The 20,263-nt window shown below is 40.7% G+C and overlaps 1 protein-coding gene across 2 annotated transcripts in view; it reads left to right on the top strand.

Moving 5' to 3' along the window:
• Nucleotides 1–20,263, top strand: part of fam98b (family with sequence similarity 98 member B) — a 72,709-nt gene that overhangs the window by 21,398 nt on the left and 31,048 nt on the right. For both annotated transcript variants that reach the window (XM_069916639.1, XM_069916640.1), the window contains 3 exons: nt 6,549–6,683; nt 9,408–9,586; nt 9,672–9,752. In XM_069916639.1, coding sequence (XP_069772740.1) covers nt 6,549–6,683; nt 9,408–9,586; nt 9,672–9,752 — 395 coding nt within the window. The remainder of the gene's footprint in view (nt 1–6,548; nt 6,684–9,407; nt 9,587–9,671; nt 9,753–20,263) is intronic.

Genomic DNA, 20,263 nt, shown 5'->3' with positions numbered 1-20,263 from the left:
TGCCTCAGACCTTGGTGTTGGAATTCTCTCCTTAAAGCTGTTTATCAAAGCTTCTGGTTGTATATCCTAGAGATTTTATTTAAACAAGTGCTGAATTTTGTTTGTAACTAGTCCAGTGAAATTCCTCTGGATGTTTTATAGAAGTTTCTGTATAAATGGAACTTAATATTGACAGATTTAGGTAGGAAATTTAAAACCTTTAGGGATACTGTGAGAAACAGAGTACCTTCACAGAATTTGCTCGAGACAAAAATTGAGAACAAAGAACTTTATTATACTATTACAACAATGCAAAGTTGGGTGCTTCCCCTTACCCTGGGAATACACACAGATACTGAGGCTGACCCAACTTTTATACATTTCATTTCAGTACAGAGATACCTTCCCCCTAACATTCTTCTGCCTCCTGGATTGGTTTGGCATTAGGTAATTCTGCCCACGTGGATTCTAACTTCTTATCAGTTTATGTGCCTTCCTGCAAACTTGTTAGCCAGGAAATATCATGTCTTTGTGCTTTACTCATTAATCAATCCCCAAGACTTGCTAAAGCTATCTACTTGCTATCCTGTTTTGAAGATCCTTATTTTATACTTTTATAACCCTTCCTCCCATTCCAGCATCCCTTCACCCTGATTTAACCCATAATACTTCATTTCTAATGAGCACTTGCTTGACTCCTCACATTCCAGCATCCCTTCACCTTAAGTTAACCCATAATACTTCATTTCTAATGAGCACTTGCTTGACTCCTCACATTCCAGTATCCCTTCACCTTAAGTTAACCCATAATACTTCATTTCTAATGAGCACTTGCTTGACTCCTCACATTCCAGTATCCCTTACAATAGTCAACATTGTATTGTGCATGGTTGGCCATGTCTAACTAATAGAGTTTTTTTTATGAAGGTTACTAGGAAAGTTGATGAAAGAAAGGCAATGGATGTTGTCTTCATGGACACTAGAAAGGCCTTTGACAAAGTCCTGTATGTGAGGTTGGTTAAGAAGGCTCATTCACTCAGAATTTAGGATGAGGTAGTAAATTGGATAAGTCATTGCATTGCGGGAGAAGCCAGTAGTAGATGATTGCCTCTCTGACTGGAGGCCTGAGACTAGTGGTATTCTTTACAGATTGGTGCTGGATCCATTGCTGTTTGACATCTATATCTGGATGGATCTGGACCAGCTGGGAAAATGGGCTGCAAAATGGCAGGTAGAATTTAATGTGAGTTGTTGCACTTTGGGAGGAGAAATCAGGGTAGGACTTGCATGGTAAATGGTAGGGCACTATAAAATGCAGTAGAACAGAAGGATCTGGGAATGCAGATACATAATTCCTTGAAAGTAGTGACTCAGGTAGTGAAAAGAGCTTTGGTACATTGGCCTTCATATATTAAAGCATTGAGTGCAGAAGTTGCGATGTTATGTTGAAGTTGTTAAAAGATTGGTGAGGTCAAATTAGGAATATTGTATGCAGTTTTAGTCACCTATCTATAGGGAAAGTATCAATAAGATTGAGAGTGCAGAGAAAATATACAAGGATGTTGTGAGGACTTGGAGGAAGGATTCAATAGGTTAGGATTTCATTTCTTGGAATTTTGGAGAATGAAGGGAGATTTGATGCAAGTATACCAAATTATTAGGGGCACAGGGAGAGTAAATACAAGCAGGCTTTTTCCACTGAATTTGGACAAAACAAGTATGAAAGAAGATGGTCTAAGTGTAGAAGGTGAAATATTTAATGGGAACACAAGGGGGATCTTGGAGTTGTGAAGTGCAGAACGAGTTATCAGCAGAAATAGTGGATGTGGATTTCATCATTTGACGGAAATTTGGATAGGAAAATGGATGGGAGGGGTATAGAGGGCTGTGGTCCACATGTGTCAATGGAACTAGGCAGAATAATAGTTTGGCAGGGGATTGATGGGCCAAAAGGCCTATTTCTGTGCTATTGTGTTCTATGGTGCTTTGGGTGCAGGTAACTGAAGACCTGATTACCAACATTGAAGCAATTTTAAAATCAGAGAGGTGAAAAAAAAATAAAAACAGCTTTGTAGGGCAGCAAATGGCCACAGAAATTGGGAATGACAAATAGTGGAGATCCTTTTCATTAAGGAAGTATAGTAGAGCAGTTAGCCAAATGAGATATGAAGAGAAGGGGAACAGATTTGACCAAGTGAGTTCGGTAGATATTGCTTGTGTTGTTCCAATAGATATTCTGAGTTAGGGGTTGATTACAAAAATTAGAGCATATAGAGTGACAAGTAACCTGTCAGAAAGAGTGGGGATTTGTTGGACTGTAGGAGGCACATTATATGGCAATATGGCTGTATACTGGAAATTTATTAGATGTGAATAATAAATTAGCTCATCATTCTATATTGACTTTTACTCCTGTCTCCATTTGTGCAGAAAAGAGTTGGAAACTTGTCAAAGAAAACTGATGGATTGAACAGGAAGAACTGGTAGATGTAGTTCAGTGTGTGGTGTAATGCTGGAAATTTGGAATTCTCTTTCCTCCAAAAGATGTGCTTGGTGAAATGAAAGTTTGAATATGGGATTGATGGATTTAGAGCCAGAGTGGGGGAAGGGATTTAAGATATCAACATAAGAGGAAGGTAATATAGTTTGAGCAATAAATGGCTTGTTACTGTTTTCAAAACATTTTTTCTTGATTGCTGATCATTTTACTTTATAAGCTTCAAGATTGTCAGAACTCTATGAAAATGAAATTATTGACCCACTAAAGACTTCAGGAACAGAAACTCAGAGGCTACACTGCATGCAACAAACCACTATTTAGCAACAGAAACAGGATGGACAGATTGCAGAATTCTGGAAAAAGGTCTTGTGGATAGATGAGATCAAGATTAACCCTTATCAGATTAATGGCAAGTGCAAAGTGTGGAGGCGTAAAGGATCTGCCCATGATCCAAACCTCGTTTGAAACATGACGGTGGGGATATTATAGCCTGGGCACGTATAGCTGTCACAGGTACGGGCGTTCTTATATTTGTTGATGATGTAACTGCTGACAGCAGTAGCAAGATGAATTCTGAGGTGTGTGGAAACATCTGCTCAAGTTCAAGCAAATGCCTCCAAACTCATTGGACGGCACTTCATCCTACATCAAGACAATGATCCCAAATATACTGCTGAAGTAACAAAAGAGTATTTCAAAGCTTAAAAACTGCAAAATTATTGAATGGCCAAGCGAGTCACTCGATTTAATTCCAATTGAGCATGCCTTTCATATGCTGAAGAAAAAACTTAAGTGGAGAAGCTCCTGAAACAAAGAGGAGCAAAAAATAGCTGCAGTAAATGCCTGGCAGAGCATCACTGTCTTCAAGCAGTCATTGCATACAACGCATATGCAACACAGAATTAAACATGACTACTTTAACATAATATTATGGTGCTCTGAAATGAATGAACTTTGCACAAAAGAGCTATAATTTCTACATGGTTAAACCAAAATATATACAAATAACCTTGAATAAAATCTGGAATGTGCACTTTAATCACATGTGAATTGTTTGTTTGCAAATAAAGGAGCAAATAAAGGAAAAATGTGTTTGTCCCAAACATTATGGAGGTGCTGCATAAGATCAAGAACCTTGAGCTTTCCGCCTCCTGATGAGTTCATTGTGTAATATTCTGTCAAATTAGAAGGCTTTGTTATTGATGTCAATATCAAGGTTGCATTATTTCCTGCTGTCTCCAGAGAAAGCATAACCACTTACCCTGATTATTTAGCAGATTTTTTTGTGGTATTGTCCCCACTGTCACCATTGTGCAAAAACTCTAGTGGGACAGCTACATAACATAGCAGTTCAGAGGCTGGATTTTCTGAAGCGTGACTCACTTCCTGAAAATCAATTATTCTTGCCATCTGGAAAGACACAAATTATGGTGCACTGTAAGGCCTGCATGATTGAATGTGGTGTCAACACTCGAGGCTTGACTTCATCTAGAAACAAAGGAACCTGCTTGATCAGTACCTGTACCATTACCCTGAACAGTTGTTCCCTCCATCTCCAGTGCACTGTTACTGCAGTGGGTTCAAACGACAAAATACACTACCGACACTGTTGCAATAGCATGAAGGTCCAACCTCTATCATCAAGAAGAGGCATCAATCACACATGAACATGGTAGTTTGCATGTTCTCCACCATATTTCATTTCATTCTAACTTGGAATTGTATCGGTGGATTTGGACTGCCTAGCCAATAACAATGTAAACATATTGTCACTCAAAAGACTGCAGTAGTGCAAGAAGGTAGCTTAGGGATGGGCAATAACATTTCTTAAAGATGAAGCCACGTTGCGATACTTTATAGATATGTTTTTGGGAGATAAATTGGGGCAGATTTTTTAGTGTAGGTCACATACAAACTCTTCAAAACAAATGTTATTTAAAATACTGGAGCTCTGCTCATGCTAGACAGGCTGACTCCAAGAGCATTTGCAAAATCTTTGGAGAGTGCCTAAGAGACTTCACTGATGGATTGTTTACAAAACGGCAACATATGAAAGAGCTTGTCGGAGCCGCAGGCTGTCTGGAGTGGGACTTGCTGTTCTAAGAGGGTCGTGTGGTTTTGCAAGCAGAGAGAGTAAAACAGGCTTTTTTTCTCTTTGTATGTGTGTGAGGGAGAGAGAGAGAATGTGCAGTGCAACAGTCATCATCAGCAGCTGGGACTGGAACAGGACAAGCTGGAAAGTTTGTGGAAAAACCCCATTTGGCAGATGAGTCGTGAGTGCTTAGTTCAGCCTGGTCAAAGCCCTTGTGGTTCATGCAAGAGGAGAGGACTGGCTTGAAATAAGAGAAACAAAAAGGAACTCTGGTGACCTGAAAGAAAGAGGTTACCACCTGGAAAACTCTGATGGGGCAAGTTTCTTCGGCAAGACACTGAGGTGGCTGGTTACAAGGCATTAGTTGTGGATGTCCAGCGAACAACAAATCTCTCTGAAAACCAACAAGAACCTTCCTGAGTGGTAACCATTTACCTTTCAAGCACCAAAGCCTGGTAAACTTCATAAATGTTAAATTCTCTGCACAATATAAGAATTGCCTGCAACCAGTAAACTTGGAGGAATGAGAAGTGAGATTGGACTGTGAATCAAAGAACTTTTCTAAACTTGCATACACATTACATACACGTGTGCTTAGAATTGGGTGTTAAGTAAATAGTAATAAGTTAAAGTTTGATCCAGTTTTCATATTTAATGATAATTAAAAGCAACTTTTGTTTAAGTAACCATTTGTCTTGGTGAATATTCTAATGCTGCTGGTTTTTGGGGTCCTCTGGCCTCATAAAAATGTAAAATTCATAATCTATGCTAAATTTTATTTGAATATGATTCAAATATTGAAAAGTAAAAGATCAGTACATTGTCCACAGCTTCATCAATCTTTGTATCATCTGCAAACTTTCTAACCCACCCACTTTCTTTTTTATCCAGGTTATTTATATAAATCATAAACAATAGTTTGTGTCACTTCTGCCACTCTAAAATGGGCATCATGTTTGGTTCACAATGCGATTTGCTGTACTATGTTCTATTCTCTAAAATAGTGAAATCTATTATATCAAACTGGAAACAATCAAACATGGTTCAAATCACCAATTTCTTGATGCAGTGTAATTGTTTTATTGAAAAGAATGCCCATAAATTTTGCTTGAATGAACTGGTGGGGAAATGTAATTGTCCTTTTTGACCAAAGTTGTGAAAATGCTCTTCTTTGATTTGTACCTGGCTCTACAGAACTTAGATGCCCAATGATTTAGGACAAATTTGCCATATTTTATTGAATAAGCTTTGTAAAATTTGAAATGAGATTACTTAGTGACATGGGATCCATGTAATTTGATTATAAGACTGCTAATTTCAGAAGCATTAGCTAGATTTTATTTTGCAGCTCCTATTTCTGAATGAGTTTTATATGCTCCTCACATGATAGGTTATTTGGTTGTTTGGTACTTAAATTTGATCAAGCGAGATATGTAAAGTGAAATATACTCTTGGATAGTTTCAACATCTTGTCAAATATTGAATGTACTCGGACCTCAAGTGCCTGCAGAGGATAGTGAAGTCATCAGAAAAGATCACTGGGGGCTCTCTTCCTACCATGAAGGACATCTACAACACTCGATCCAGGCGAAAGGCAATAAACATTGTGAAGGACTCCACGCACCTCTCAAGTAAATTGTTCTCCCTTCTGCCGTCTAGTAGCCCTTTATGCCCAGATTGGGCAGCAGTTTTTTCCCTAGTCATCAAACTCCTGAAGTCCCAGAACAATTTTGGATAGTGTACCATGGACTGTTACTGTATACGTCTTAACATTTTAATGTGCTTAACTTCTATTCTAACTTCTGGTTATGTAAATATGCTCTGTGGTCCTGGAGAAACACGATCTCATCTTTATTGTGTGAGCATCGTATAAACAATAAATTAAAAGTTACTTGACTTGAAATGTAAGCTTCATATTCGCTGAAGTTATTTTGTAGTGAAGTACATTTTTAATTCTACTGGCTCTTACTGTTCAAGGTGCAGAAGATGTTGAAAGCTTCCTGCTGGAGATGAATGGTTTCCTAAAAGAAATGTCTTGCCCCTATTCAACACTTCTGTCAGGAGATTTTAAAGAAAGACTAAAAGAGAAGGAAGACTGTTTAAAACTTCTATGTAAGTTATTATATTCTGTCTTGAATTCTTAAAATTTCCAATGTTGTCGGTATTGTCACAAATTATTGTTGAGGGTATTCTTAGCACAAGTTATGCTTAATTAGTAAAATGTTACAAATTAAATACAACTTGTGGTAAGAAATGGGCACACGAAATAAATTTTTAGAAGTATTGGAACTGCCAGGCACTGCAATGTAGTGTATTTATAATATGAAGTATTTAGACCACATCTGGTACACCACAAGGTGTCCTCAAAATACCATAAATATAGAAATTCAGTGACATTTTGAATGGAAATGTGGAGGAGCTTAGAATGTACAACTAAATCATAGCTTGCTATATATATTATTATAATAATAGCTGCTAAATTGCTTAAATTTATACACACAAAAAAAAATTGGCAGCCAAGAATTTGGGAGATCAGATTTATTCCAGTAATAATATTAAGAGTGACAGTATTGTTTTACTGTGAAGGCATTGGGTCTAAAGTTGATGATGTTTTGTCTCACCATCCAATTCAGTTTCTCTAATCATTGTTAATGGATTGCATCAAGACTGGGAGACTCTTGCCTATTCTTCTGTCTTTCTCAGACAAGGAGAAGAGGCTAAGCTGAGCAAAATCAATCTTAAGATATTTAACTGTTCTAATAAGCTTCTATTCCAGGGTCGATCTATATTTCCTGGTTTTGTTCTATTCCTTTCTCGCATTATCACTTCACTGCCAACTTCCACCCTGATCTCAAACTCACCTGGTCCATCTCCGACAACACTCTCCCCTTTCTGAATCCCTGTCTCCATCTCGAGAGACAAGCTTTCCTCTAACTATTCCCTTCTCACAATTTCTCTGTCTCCGCATCATCAGTTTCCAAGATGAGGTCTTCCAGTCCAGATCATTTGAAATTTCTTCCTTTTTCCACAATTTTGGCTTCCCCTCCATCACCATCAACTTGGCCTTCCCCCGCATCTTCTATATTTCCTGCTCATCTGCCCTGGCTCCTCATGCTCCGAGATGCAGCAAACACAGGATTCCCCTTGTCTTTGCCTCCCACTCATCAGCCTCTGCTTTCAACACATTATCCTTCTGAATTTACCACAGAATCCCACTACCATACACATCTTCCCATCTTCTCCCCTCTTCTCTCTGCCATCCATCGAGACCACTCCCTCCATGACTCCATATCAATCACAGCCCCACCCTGGCTCCTTCCCCTGTAGCCACCACACTTGCGCCCACACCTCCTCCCTCACCACAGTCCAGGGCCCAAAAAAGGCCTTTCAAGTGAAGCGACCTTTCATTTGTGTATCCACAGGATTGATTTACTGCATCCAGTGCTCCCTTTGTGGCCTTCTCTGCATTAGAGAGACTGGGCACTGACTGGAAGATTGCTTTGCTGAACACATTCACTCTGTCCACACCAGTGACATGGATCTTCCAGTGGCCAACCATTTCATTTCTGCATCCCACTCCCTTACTCACATGTTTGTCCATGGCCTTCTGTACTATCCCATCAAAACCACACATACATTGGAGATATAATACCTGATTTTTTTTTTCCATCCAGCCAAATTTTCATTAACATCAACTTCTCTGGTTTCTGCTAACCTACTCTCCTCACTCCCTTCCCTTACCCATCTTCATTCCCTCATCTCTCCATCCCTTCCCTCTCTTTCCATCTAGTCATCTCTGCTCCCCCTGCTTGCTGCTGTGCCTTCCCTCCTTCCTCCACCTATTACCTCCCGCCTTTGCGACCACGCTCTTCCCCCACCATCCCCTTACCATTTTATTTGGGCGCCTGCCGACATTTTTATTCACACCTTGATGAAGGGCTCAAGCCCGAATTGTCAATTTCTATACAGTGTAAAGGACACTGACCGATCCTCTGAGTTTCTCCAGCTTTGAGTTTTTACTTTTGTTTACAACATTAGCATTGTAAGGTTCTTGTGGAAATCTCCGCCAGACATTCAGGTTGTTCTTTTTCTGTCTGCCACTACCTTCCTCTGAGCATCGAAATTCTACATTTTTTTCATCTTTCATAAACACTTTTACATTATTCTCTTTGAATATTTACTCTTTGCCATCAAACCCATGATCAATTGCACCCTCTCTATGCTGACCATTATGCTAAGGCTTACCCTAAATGACAGGCCTTTTGTTGTAGATGCTGCAAATTATTTGTTATATTCTGTGGGGTGAAAGGAACCAAAAGTATTTCCAAATAAACTTAATTGTTTTTTTTAAAAAATCTGTACTTTTAATATGAAAACCTACTTGCCATTACCTGTATATTGTTTTGAAAATTATAATTGTGATAATAAACAGAACTCTGGCATTTTTAATGTAAATTTTCATTTGAAGCATTTTGATTCTATAGTAGGAATTACATGAACTTTTTCCATAATGATTCATTATATAATTTATGACAAATTTCCATTTTAAAGAGTATTGATAATTTGACAGACAGAGGAGCTGCAATTGCAGGAAATCTGAAATAAAAACTTAAAAGAATGCTGTAGATCTGCCAGCATTTGGAAAGAGTGACAGTGCTTCAGATGGAAGATTCATCAGAACTTCGACAGACAACAGTTCTTTAATCTGAAATGTCAACTGCCTTTCGACAGATGCTGCTTGATCTGCTGAGTGCTTCATTAAACTTCAAATGTTTTAACTAAGGATGTATTAAATTGAAATATCAAGTTTTCTTGACTTAATATGTTTACTTACAGTATATCTATCATCTGAGCTTCAAACTGCTAGGATCCTACAGTATAAATCCTCAGCATCTAAAGCTGAAGGCAACAAAGATATTTTTCGGGAAATTAAATCGATCTTTGCTACACTGGGTTTGCCCTGTCCTGCATCCGGTGTTGCCGATGTACACCTATTTAAGCCTGTAGAGGAAAAGGTAAGTGTTGCAATTTTGTTTTTTTGAAACCTTGTTAAGCATTTACTCTGGTATAACCACTTCTATGTATATTTTGTTCTTCCAGGTGAAAAATATTATTTCCAAAACTCCCAAAAGTCATATGAGTCAGCCCTTGCTGAAGCTAACACCTAGTTCTGAACAATGGGTAAGTGATTTGTTATTAAGATGTGATTTTGCTCAGAATTATTTAGTTTTAATTACATTTGCAAGTATGTAGATAAATATAATGCAGTACAGAACCTTCAGGAGGGTGAAACCTCAAAGAGCATCCAACTCAGATGGTGTACATGGCTTTTACCTTACAACCAGTGTGAACCAACTAGCTAGAATTTTTGTCGACATCTTCAACTTTTTGTTACAATGGTCAGAGGCCTCCACCTGCTTCAAAAGGACATTCATTATTCTGGAGCAAGGTAATGTGCCTCAGTGGCGATGGACCGGCGGTATTGACTTCTATCTGCAGGAAGTTCTTTGAGAGGATGATTATGAAGCATGTCAAGTCCTATCTCAGGAAGTCCATAAGATACAGGAGAAAAAGTAGGCCCTTTGGCCCGTCAAGTTCTCTCTGCCATTCCATCTTGAGCCTCTGCGCCACTCCCCTGCCTTCTCCCCAAAACATTTCGTGGCCTGACTATTCAGATACCTATCAATGTCTGCCTTAAATGTACCGAATGCCCAGGGCTCCACAACCACTTGTGGCAGCAAATTCCAGAGGTTCACCACTCTGTAACTAAAGAAATTTTTCTGTCCAGGCGACGTTGGGACCTTCCCATTGCCGGACCACAGAAAATGCCAGAAACAGGGATTGATCCCCAAGGGAACACAGAAAACAGGAAATGATACTGTGGGGCAGCACAGTCAGTATAGCAGTTGGCGCAATGCCTTTATAGCGCCAGCAATCGGGACGTTAGTACAAACTCCTTACAGTCAGCACGGGACTTGATTCAACCTTTACAGTCCCAGCGACCAGGTTCAAGTCCCGCACTGTAAGGAGCTTGTACTAACAGCGGCAGATTCAAAATGTGCTGGGCCACAGGAGTGGCTGGACCACAGAGTGCAGGATAATAGAGGTTTAACCTGTTTCTCTGTTTTGAATGGGTGCCCTTCAATCCTGAAGTTGTGCCCTCTTGTTCTTGACTTTCCCACCATTGGAAACAACTTTGCCATATCTACTCTACCAGGCCTTTCAACATTCAAAATCCTTCTGAGTTCCCAACACCACCAACCACCCTCCCCATTCTTCTGAACTCCAAGTAGTACGGTCCAAGAGTTGTCTATCATTTTTCAGATGTTAATCCCTTTCATTCCAGGAATCACTTTTGTAAAACTGCTCCGATTGGTTTCCAATGCCAGTACATCCTTTCTTAAATAAGGATTCCAAAACTGTACCCCATACTCCAAGTGAGGCCTCACCAGTGCCTTATAAAGCTTCAGCCTCACATCCCTGCATTAATATTCTATTCAGAGTGACACATGAAAGTCTGCAGGTACTGTGAAATGCTGGAGGAACTGTACCAGTTTTTATCCCCCTCACTCATTCCCAATCTCACCCCCTTGCAATGCCTGGCCCTCCATTCTCTCTTCATGAACCCAACCTCACCATCAAACCTGCATACAAGGATGGTGCTATTGTAGTAGTTTGCACCGACCTATACCTGACCGAAGCCAGACAACAACTCTCAGGCACTTCCTCTTACCCTACCAACAGGACCCCACCAAAATGCATCAAAATACTGTATCACGTACTGTCTCTGAATTCATCACTTCTGGTCAACTTCTGAGCATTGCCTCCAATGTTATTGCTTCCCATCCCCTCACTGCCCATTTATATTTCCTACAAACCCAATTATTCTGATAGACTCATCATTTTCGGCCGATCAAATTGGTATCTATTTACATCGACTCTTTTTTGTGTCCCTGGTCCTGTCCTTCCCTACACCCAGGACACTTCACATCCCCTCCATCACTTCAACAACTTCCAGTTCCCTGAACTCGATCACCTCGTTTACCATGGACATCCAATCACTATAAACCTCAATTTCCCAACCCACCCCCCCATACCCAAGGCCTCAAAGCCCGTGGTTTCTTTCTGGAAAATAGACCCAACCAGTCCCCCTCCACCACCACCCTCCTCCGGCTGGCAGAACTTGTCCTCACCCTCAATGACTTCTCCTTTGACTTATCCCACTCTTTCTAGGTCAAAGGGGTAGCCATGCCTGCCTAATATGTTGGCTACGTGGAGCAATACATGCTACAAGCCTACACAGGCAAGGCCCCTCAACTTTTCCTCTGCTAAGTCGACAACTTCTTTGATGCTATCTTGTGCACCCATGATGAGCTCAGCGACTTTATCCACTTTGACTTGGTCCACCTCTAGCAACACTCCCTTTCCTCACTCTCTCTTTCCTTATCTCAGGAGATAAACTCCTGACAAACATCCACAAACCCACCAACCCCCACAGCTATCTCAACTACACCTCTTCATAACCTGTACCCTGTAAGGATTCCATTCACTTTTCTCAATTCCTCTGTCTCGGTTGCATCTGCACCCAGGTCAAGGACTTCCATTCCAGATCATCGTAGATGTTCTTCAAACAACGTGGGTTTCCCTCTACTAACGTTAACGGCCCTTCACCTGCATATCATCCATTAACTGCATATCTGCCCTGGTGTCCTCCATCCCCACATGCAACAAGGACAGATTTCCCCTTGTCCTCAACACTAGCCTCCTCCAAGATATCCTTCACCATTTCCATCACCTGCTACATGATCTCACCACTAAACACATTCCCCCCCCTCTACTTCTCCAGGGACCACTCCTCCCTCCCCACCAATCATCCTCTTGGCACCTACCCTGGGCCCCACATGATTCAGGGCCCCAAACTGTTCTTCCAAATGAAGCAACATTTCACTTGTGAATATGCTGGGGTCACCTACTGCATCCAGCTTTCCCGTTGTGGCCTCCTCTACATCGGAGAGACTGGGCGCAGTCTGGGAGATCACTTTGACTGCTGCAATAACATGGATCTTTTAGTGGCCACCCATTTCAATTTCCTGTCCCATTCTCTTGCTGACATGTCTGTCCATGGTCTTGTGCACTTCTAGACTGAGACCACCCACAAATTGGAGGAATAACTGGGCACCCTTCAACTGGATGACATTAACATTGACTGCTCCAGCTTCCATTAAAAACCTTTCTCCCTCTGTTCCCTCTCCCTATCAACCCTCCCCCTCTTTTTTTTCCTATGTCTCCTTTCACAGAGCCAAAATCAATTCTCACTTCTTAGACAGCACAGTTGACAAAGCAGTTAGTGCAATGCCGTTACAGTACAGTGATTAGGAGCGGGGTTGGAATCACATGCTGTCTGTAAAGAGTTTATACATTCTCCCTCTGTCTGCGTGGGGTTTCCCCAGGGGCTCCGGTTTCCTTACACTGTTCAAAATTTACCGGGGGTGTAGGTTAATTGGGTGGAATGGGCTCGTGGGCCAAAATGGCTGTTACCATGCTGCATGTCTAAATTTAAATTTTATCAAATCTATTTGTTGGCCTGTACTCCTCCCCAGCCAGTCTTGTCTTTATTCTGGTGCCTTCCTGTTCTTTGCTTATTCCTTGAAGAAGGGCTCAGTCTCAAAACATCAGTAATACATCTTAACCTCCTCTTGATCCTGCAAGAACTGCTGAGATCCCCCATTATTTCTGTATTTTTTTTCTTATATTCTAGTCCTCTAGAAGTGAATGCCAATATTGCATTAGTCTTCTTCACCACTGACTCAACCTGAAAGTTAACCTTTAGGCTATCCTGCACAAGATTTGTGCCTTTGAACCTCCAAGTTCTGAATTTTCTCCCCATCCAAATAATAGTCTGTCCTTTCATTCGTTCTGCCAAAGTGCATAACCATACACTTTCCAATGTTGTATTTTATTTACCACTTTTTACCCATTCTCTTAATCTATCGAAGTCTCTATACACCCTTTCCATTTCCTCCTCACTTCCTGCCCTCCACCTCTCTTTGTAACATCTGCAAACATAGCCACAAACCCATTTATTCTGCAATCCAAATCATTAGTATACAACATAAAAAGAATATGACCCATGTGGTACACCACAGGTAAACAGTTGCCAACCAGAATAGGATCCCTTTATTTCCACACTCTGTTTCCTGCCAACGTGTTTCTCATACTAGTATCTGTCCTGTAATTCCATGGGCTTTCATTTTTGTGAACCAGCCTCATGGACAGTCCCTTTTCAAAGGCCTTGTGGAAGTCCAAATATCATCATCATCTTCTAGCTCTCCACCCCATAGGATGATGATGATGGTTCCTTTCAGTCAGTTTGTGGGGCTTGATATGTGGCTCTACAGGTCGATCCTTAGCAATTCCCCACCCTTCAGAAAGGAACAATGTGTGCATGAATGGGTTTTAGGTGTGTAGGGTTTTGCACAGGTCCAGACTCAACCTCTCGACATCCCCTCCCAGATCCAGTGACATGGTGAGATCCAAGATGGCTGAGGAAAGTTATGTTGCAGTGAATGGCCAGAGCAAGCCTTGATGCAAGGGATGCCCTTTCCGTGCTTCACGGCACGTTTGCTAAATGGCCGTTGAACCTGTGAGAGGGTTTGTCAGCCCTTTGACAGGTCTTGTTTTTCATCCTGCAGGGTGTTTAGCCACCCTCTGCACCAGGCAGGCCTGGTGGGGGAGCCAATTTAGTCAGTGGAAAAGAAACACGTGTAAGTAAAGCCCATCTTCAAAAGACCACATTAAATGGAGGATTATCACTTCCAGATTTTAGATTGTACTATTGCGCAATTAACATGCATAATTTACTTTTATTATTACATTTGGATAAGTCGGTGAATCGCCCCTCTTGGGTAGAAATGGAATTGCAGTTCTCTTTATTAAAAAAACGTCTATGTTGGCAATTTTAGGATTTTTTAAATCATTTTCCTTTTCCAAGTTAACACATAATCCACGAATGAGAAATAGGTTGAGAATTTTGGTTCAGTTTATATAATTCTTCGGATTAATGTTTTTTTTACTGGCCAGTCCAATATAGATAACTATCTTTTTCCACCATTTTTGTTGGTCGCAGGTTTCAAGGAATGGCATAGAATAGGTAATCAAAGTTTTAATGATTTCTTTATTCGAGATAATTTTGCCTCTTTCGAAAAATTATCAGCTAAATTTAATCTTTCCAATAGATGTTACTCCTTTTTAATAATTTAAAGTTATTCCTTACCAATAGAGTCATACCACCCCCTTTGATTACCTTCCTTTCCTTTCGATACTGTGTATTTTTGGACATTCAGCTCCCAATGACATCTATCCTTTAGACACAACTCCATAATGGCCACGACATCATACCTGCCAATCTGTAGCTGTACTACAATGTCATCTCACTTTATTTTTTTATGCCGTGTGTATTTAAATAAAAAACCTTTTGCCCTGTAAATGCCACTTTTTAAAAAAAAAACAACTTTGGGTCCTTATTGCACTGCAACTCATCCCCATGGCTGCAATTTTGCCCTATCTTCAAGTCCTTCCATACAAGCTTCCTACCAGATGTTTCTACTTGTGCGCAATCTGACTCTTCCTCTGCCTTTCCTCACCAACTGCTTTAGCAAATCTCCCTGCCAGGATATTGGTGCTCCTCAAGTTTAGGAGCAAATCTGCTCCACTAGTACAGGTCATTCCTTCCCCAGAAAACTTCCAATAATCCAAGAACTTGAAACCCTGCACATTTCCTCAGACACTTATTTGTCTGCACTATATTCCTGTGCTTATGGCACTGGGAGTAATCCAAAGATTACCACCTTGAAGGTCCTGCTTTTCAGCCTCTTTCCTAACACCCTAAACCTACTTTGCAGGATCTCTACCCTACCTTAGCCTATGTCATTAGTACTAATATGCACCACGACCTCTGGTTGCTCGCCCTCCGATTAAGCGTATTCTGCAACTGCTAAGACATCCTGGACCCAATCATTCAGAAGGCAACACACTATTCTGGAATCTCTTTTGTGGCCGCAGAATATCCTATCTGTTCTCCTAATTATAGGGCCCCCTATGACCAGGGCTATTGTCATAACAGGTGCTGTCTCACTTACCATCCACTCTGTGCAACTGTGAAGAAGGCACACAAATGCCTCTGCTTTCTCAGTAGTCTGAGAACATTTGCCATGTCGTTGACTCCTCTCTTCATACTTCTGCAGGTGTACAGTAGAAAGTAAACTGACTGGTTGCATCGCACCCTGGTCTGGGGATTTGACTGACCAGGAATGCTGAAAGCTCCAGAAGGTAACAAACTTAGCCAGATTCATTACAGGCTTGTTACCTCCCATCCATTGAATGCAATTATACAACGTACTGCCTCAAGAAGACAACCAACATCATAAAAGTTCCCATCGCCTTGATCATAACCTTTTCTCACTGCTACCTTTGGGCAGAAGGTACTGAAATCTAAAAACCAGCATCTCTTTCAAGAATGGTTTCTTTCCAACAGCTATAAGACTTCTCCCCACCCCCCCCCCCCCCCCCACCCAGCCTCAGGTACATTAATCAGTGATTCTTCAACACCGCAAAAGGGCTGCTGCACTGCTTAAGATTTTTTTTTGCGCTGGGATAACTGAATATTTATCGTCTCTTTTAATTTATTTAAGTGTATTATTGTAGGTGTTTTGTTTTACAAAGTACATGTTCAGCTACAACAAGTAAGAATTTCGGTGCATATGTAAATCGTACAATGTATAAGACAACAAATGCAGTTTCAGTATTTTGTATGCATTGACATCTCTTAATCAGCCCTTGCATAAATGGCCATTAATGTATGTATTGAGGTAATAGACAGGTATTAGGTGGTATATTGAGTTAACTGGTGTACATTCACAAGACACCGGATCTGTGTTTGATGTTACACGTGGAATTTTAATCATTAGTGATTTTAATAGGTTTTGGAATAGGGGATCTTGATTGGCAGTAAAGTGTACATGCATTTTTTTCAGATACGTCTAAAATTATAAAGTGTCATCTCATCTGTTACACTGTGAAACTATCATGATGATAAACTTATTTTCATGGTCAAAATTAAGAGCAAAATAAATAAAATCCATTAATGCAAAGGTTTGTTTTTCCTGTCATCCTTCTGAACGTGTAAGTGCAAATTTATTTTTGAGAGTTCATTGAGGAAATACACAAGAATAATCAGGAATCAGTAGATATATTGTACAGTTCTAATATTTCAGAAGTTCTGATTGTAAAGGTTAAAATGTTGTGTTTTTGATTTTTGTTAATTTTGTGCCTATCCCTTTAAGGAAAAGAATTGTTTGTAGTGTTACTATAGTTACTATTATGTCATAATATCCAGGTGTATGGGGCTTGCTTTCATTCTTCAAAGAATCCTGACAGTTGTAAGCTGTTGAGATGCTTTGAATTCATCTTAATTCATTTTACTTTGTTTATTTCTTATATATGTTTAAAGTTGAATATCATTATCATTATACAGTATGCTTTGTTACTCATCATTATGAAAATATAAATGAGAAGTTTGCAAAATGTTTATACGTTATCAACAAATTAAAGCTACGTACAGCTGCAACTACGAAGTTTGATTTATTGAATTAATAAGATGGTAATTTGGAATATTGTCGCTTATGTTTCTGTGAAGATGACGTTTTGAAATTGGGAAATACTAGAAATTGGCGAAGTGTCTATATTCTTATTCAAAGAAAAGTTATGATTGTGAACTTTGTTTGGAAGAAAGGCTCGTAATTTGTCTGAAAGAACTCAATTTATTAGGCATTTAAGCTTTGAAGAAGTTTAGTTGTCTGTGAGAAGATTCCAGAAGCCTCTATGAGAACATGTCTGTCTGGAAAGGTCGCCTGTAACCTTGAGAGATAACATAGAGCTCTGGTTAGCTGAATCTGGCAGGAGATGATAAAGCCAATTTGTGGAGTAACACAGAAACAAGCTGCAATCCTCTTAAAGGGACCACACAAATACAAATTTGTTTACATTTACATGGAACCAGGAAGCCAGAAGAAGACAGGCTGCAGTGTGAAGAACCCAAGATGGAGAAGTTGTTTCATCGGGCTAAAGACCTTGAGCAAACCGCTCCTTTCAAAGAAATGTTTGATCGCTGTTTAGGCCAGCATGACGGGACTGACAACACTTGGCAGCATTGAAGAAGCAGCCTTAACTACAAAGCAAGAAGAAGACTCCAATGAGGCATTGAATGCCTCATTTGCTGACTTAAAAGTTAGTGGAACTGAAACAGATGAATGTACATTGCAAAGCCCCACTGGTGCTGTACCAAGCGAAATGCTGAAGATAGGGACTCAACCAGCAGTATCTGAAAGTTCATATGTGAATCCTGATGATACTATTTCCAGGGTTATGAGTGTAGGAAGAACTTCAAAGTCTTCAAAGGCATCCAGAGTAAGTACAGCTTTATGTGCTTCAAGCATATCAGCTATGCATGCTAAGGAACAAGCAGACTTGGGTACTATCGAGACACAATGCGAGTGGTTGGAGAAAAGACATGCTTTAGAAGATAAAGAAGCTGAAATGTTGACTCAGCCACTAAGGCAAGAGGCTGAAATGAAGACTCAGCCACTAAGGCAAGAGGCTGAAATGAAGACTCAGCCACTAAGGCAAGAGGCTGAAATGAAGACTCAGCCACTAAGGCAAGAGGCTGAAATGAAGACTCAGCCACTAAGGCAAGAGGCTGAAATGAAGACTCAGCCACTGAGGCAAGAGGCTGAAATGAAGACTCAGCCACTAAGGCAAGAGGCTGAAATGAAGACTCAGCCACTAAGGCAAGAGGCTGAAATGAAGACTCAGCCACTAAGGCAAGAGGCTGAAATGAAGACTCAGCCACTAAGGCAAGAGGCTGAAATGAAGACTCAGCCACTAAGGCAAGAGGCTGAAATGAAGACTCAGCCACTGAGGCAAGAGGCTGAAATGAAGACTCAGCCACTGAGGCAAGAGGCTGAAATGAAGACTCAGCCACTGAGGCAAGAGGCTGAAATGAAGACTCAGCCACTAAGGCAAGAGGCTGAAATGAAGACTCAGCCACTGAGGCAAGAGGCTGAAATGAAGACTCAGCCACTGAGGCAAGAGGCTGAAATGAAGACTCAGCCACTAAGGCAAGAGGCTGAAATGAAGACTCAGCCACTAAGGCAAGAGGCTGAAATGAAGACTCAGCCACTAAGGCAAGAGGCTGAAATGAAGACTCAGCCACTGAGGCAAGAGGCTGAAATGAAGACTCAGCCACTGAGGCAAGAGGCTGAAATGAAGACTCAGCCACTGAGGCAAGAGGCTGAAATGAAGACTCAGCCACTGAGGCAAGAGGCTGAAATGAAGACTCAGCCACTGAGGCAAGAGGCTGAAATGAAGACTCAGCCACTGAGGCAAGAGGCTGAAATGAAGACTCAGCCACTGAGGCAAGAGGCTGAAATGAAGACTCAGCCACTGAGGCAAGAGGCTGAAATGAAGACTCAGCCACTGAGGCAAGAGGCTGAAATGAAGACTCAGCCACTGAGGCAAGAGGCTGAAATGAAGACTCAGCCACTGAGGCAAGAGGCTGAAATGAAGACTCAGCCACTGAGGCAAGAGGCTGAAATGAAGACTCAGCCACTGAGGCAAGAGGCTGAAATGAAGACTCAGCCACTGAGGCAAGAGGCTGAAATGAAGACTCAGCCACTGAGGCAAGAGGCTGAAATGAAGACTCAGCCACTAAGGCAAGAGGCTAAAATGAAGACTCAGCAAGAAGAACGAAAAAGATATTGCAGAGAGAAAATTTAAAAAAAACGGATCTTGAGGAACAATATGCTATGAATATGGCCAAAGTAAAAATATTACCTCTGGCTTCTGCAAGATCTATCACTCAAAGTGAAATACCCAAAAAGGGCTCACATCTAACATTTCAGAAGATCAATGGGTACCGCAGCCACGAGAATTGAGTATTCTTGAGCAAGTAGACACGGTTGGCGCTGCTAGTGTTCGAATGTCAATGACTAACCCTGTGGAAAGGGCTAGCGACATTCAATCTTTTCCGAGTGCACGATTTATGAATCTTCCCAAAAGGAGAGCATTTCAACCATGCAAATTTATCATACTCAACAATTGATGTATCTTCACGTTGCTGAAGAACCAGCAACAAGTCAAGGATCTCCACCAATGCCATCACTTGCATACCAAGGATCCCCATTAATGCCATCAGTGACAACTCAATGTCCTACACCTATGGCACCAGTTCAAGTTCCATAATGCTCCATTCACAACAAGGCAACCATTCACAACCCATGGGACAAGGCAATATATTATTGCTCATAGCAAAACAAAATGAAATTTCTGCTATGTTAACACAGTAACAAGATTCATATGGTTTACCTAAGAAGGAAATTCCAGTTTTTAATGGAGATCCATTACAATATCTGACGTTCATGAAATACTTTGAACCTCACATTGAAAGTAATATCAAAAACTCTAAAGATCATTTGTATTAGCTGGAACAGTATACTGGAGGACAGGTGAAGGAGTTGGTCAAAAGTTGCCAATATATGGAGCCAGACCAAGGTTTTAAAAGGGCAAAAGAATTATTGTGTCGTCATTATGATAATGAACATAAAATCACAAAGGCCTACATAAACAAGATTCTTTCT

This window comes from Narcine bancroftii, chromosome 2, assembly GCF_036971445.1.
Source record: "Narcine bancroftii isolate sNarBan1 chromosome 2, sNarBan1.hap1, whole genome shotgun sequence".
In the NCBI taxonomy this organism is placed as follows: Eukaryota; Metazoa; Chordata; class Chondrichthyes; order Torpediniformes; family Narcinidae; genus Narcine; species Narcine bancroftii.
The sequence above is the reverse complement of the archived record's forward strand: the minus strand, read 5'-3'. Positions and strand labels throughout refer to the sequence as shown.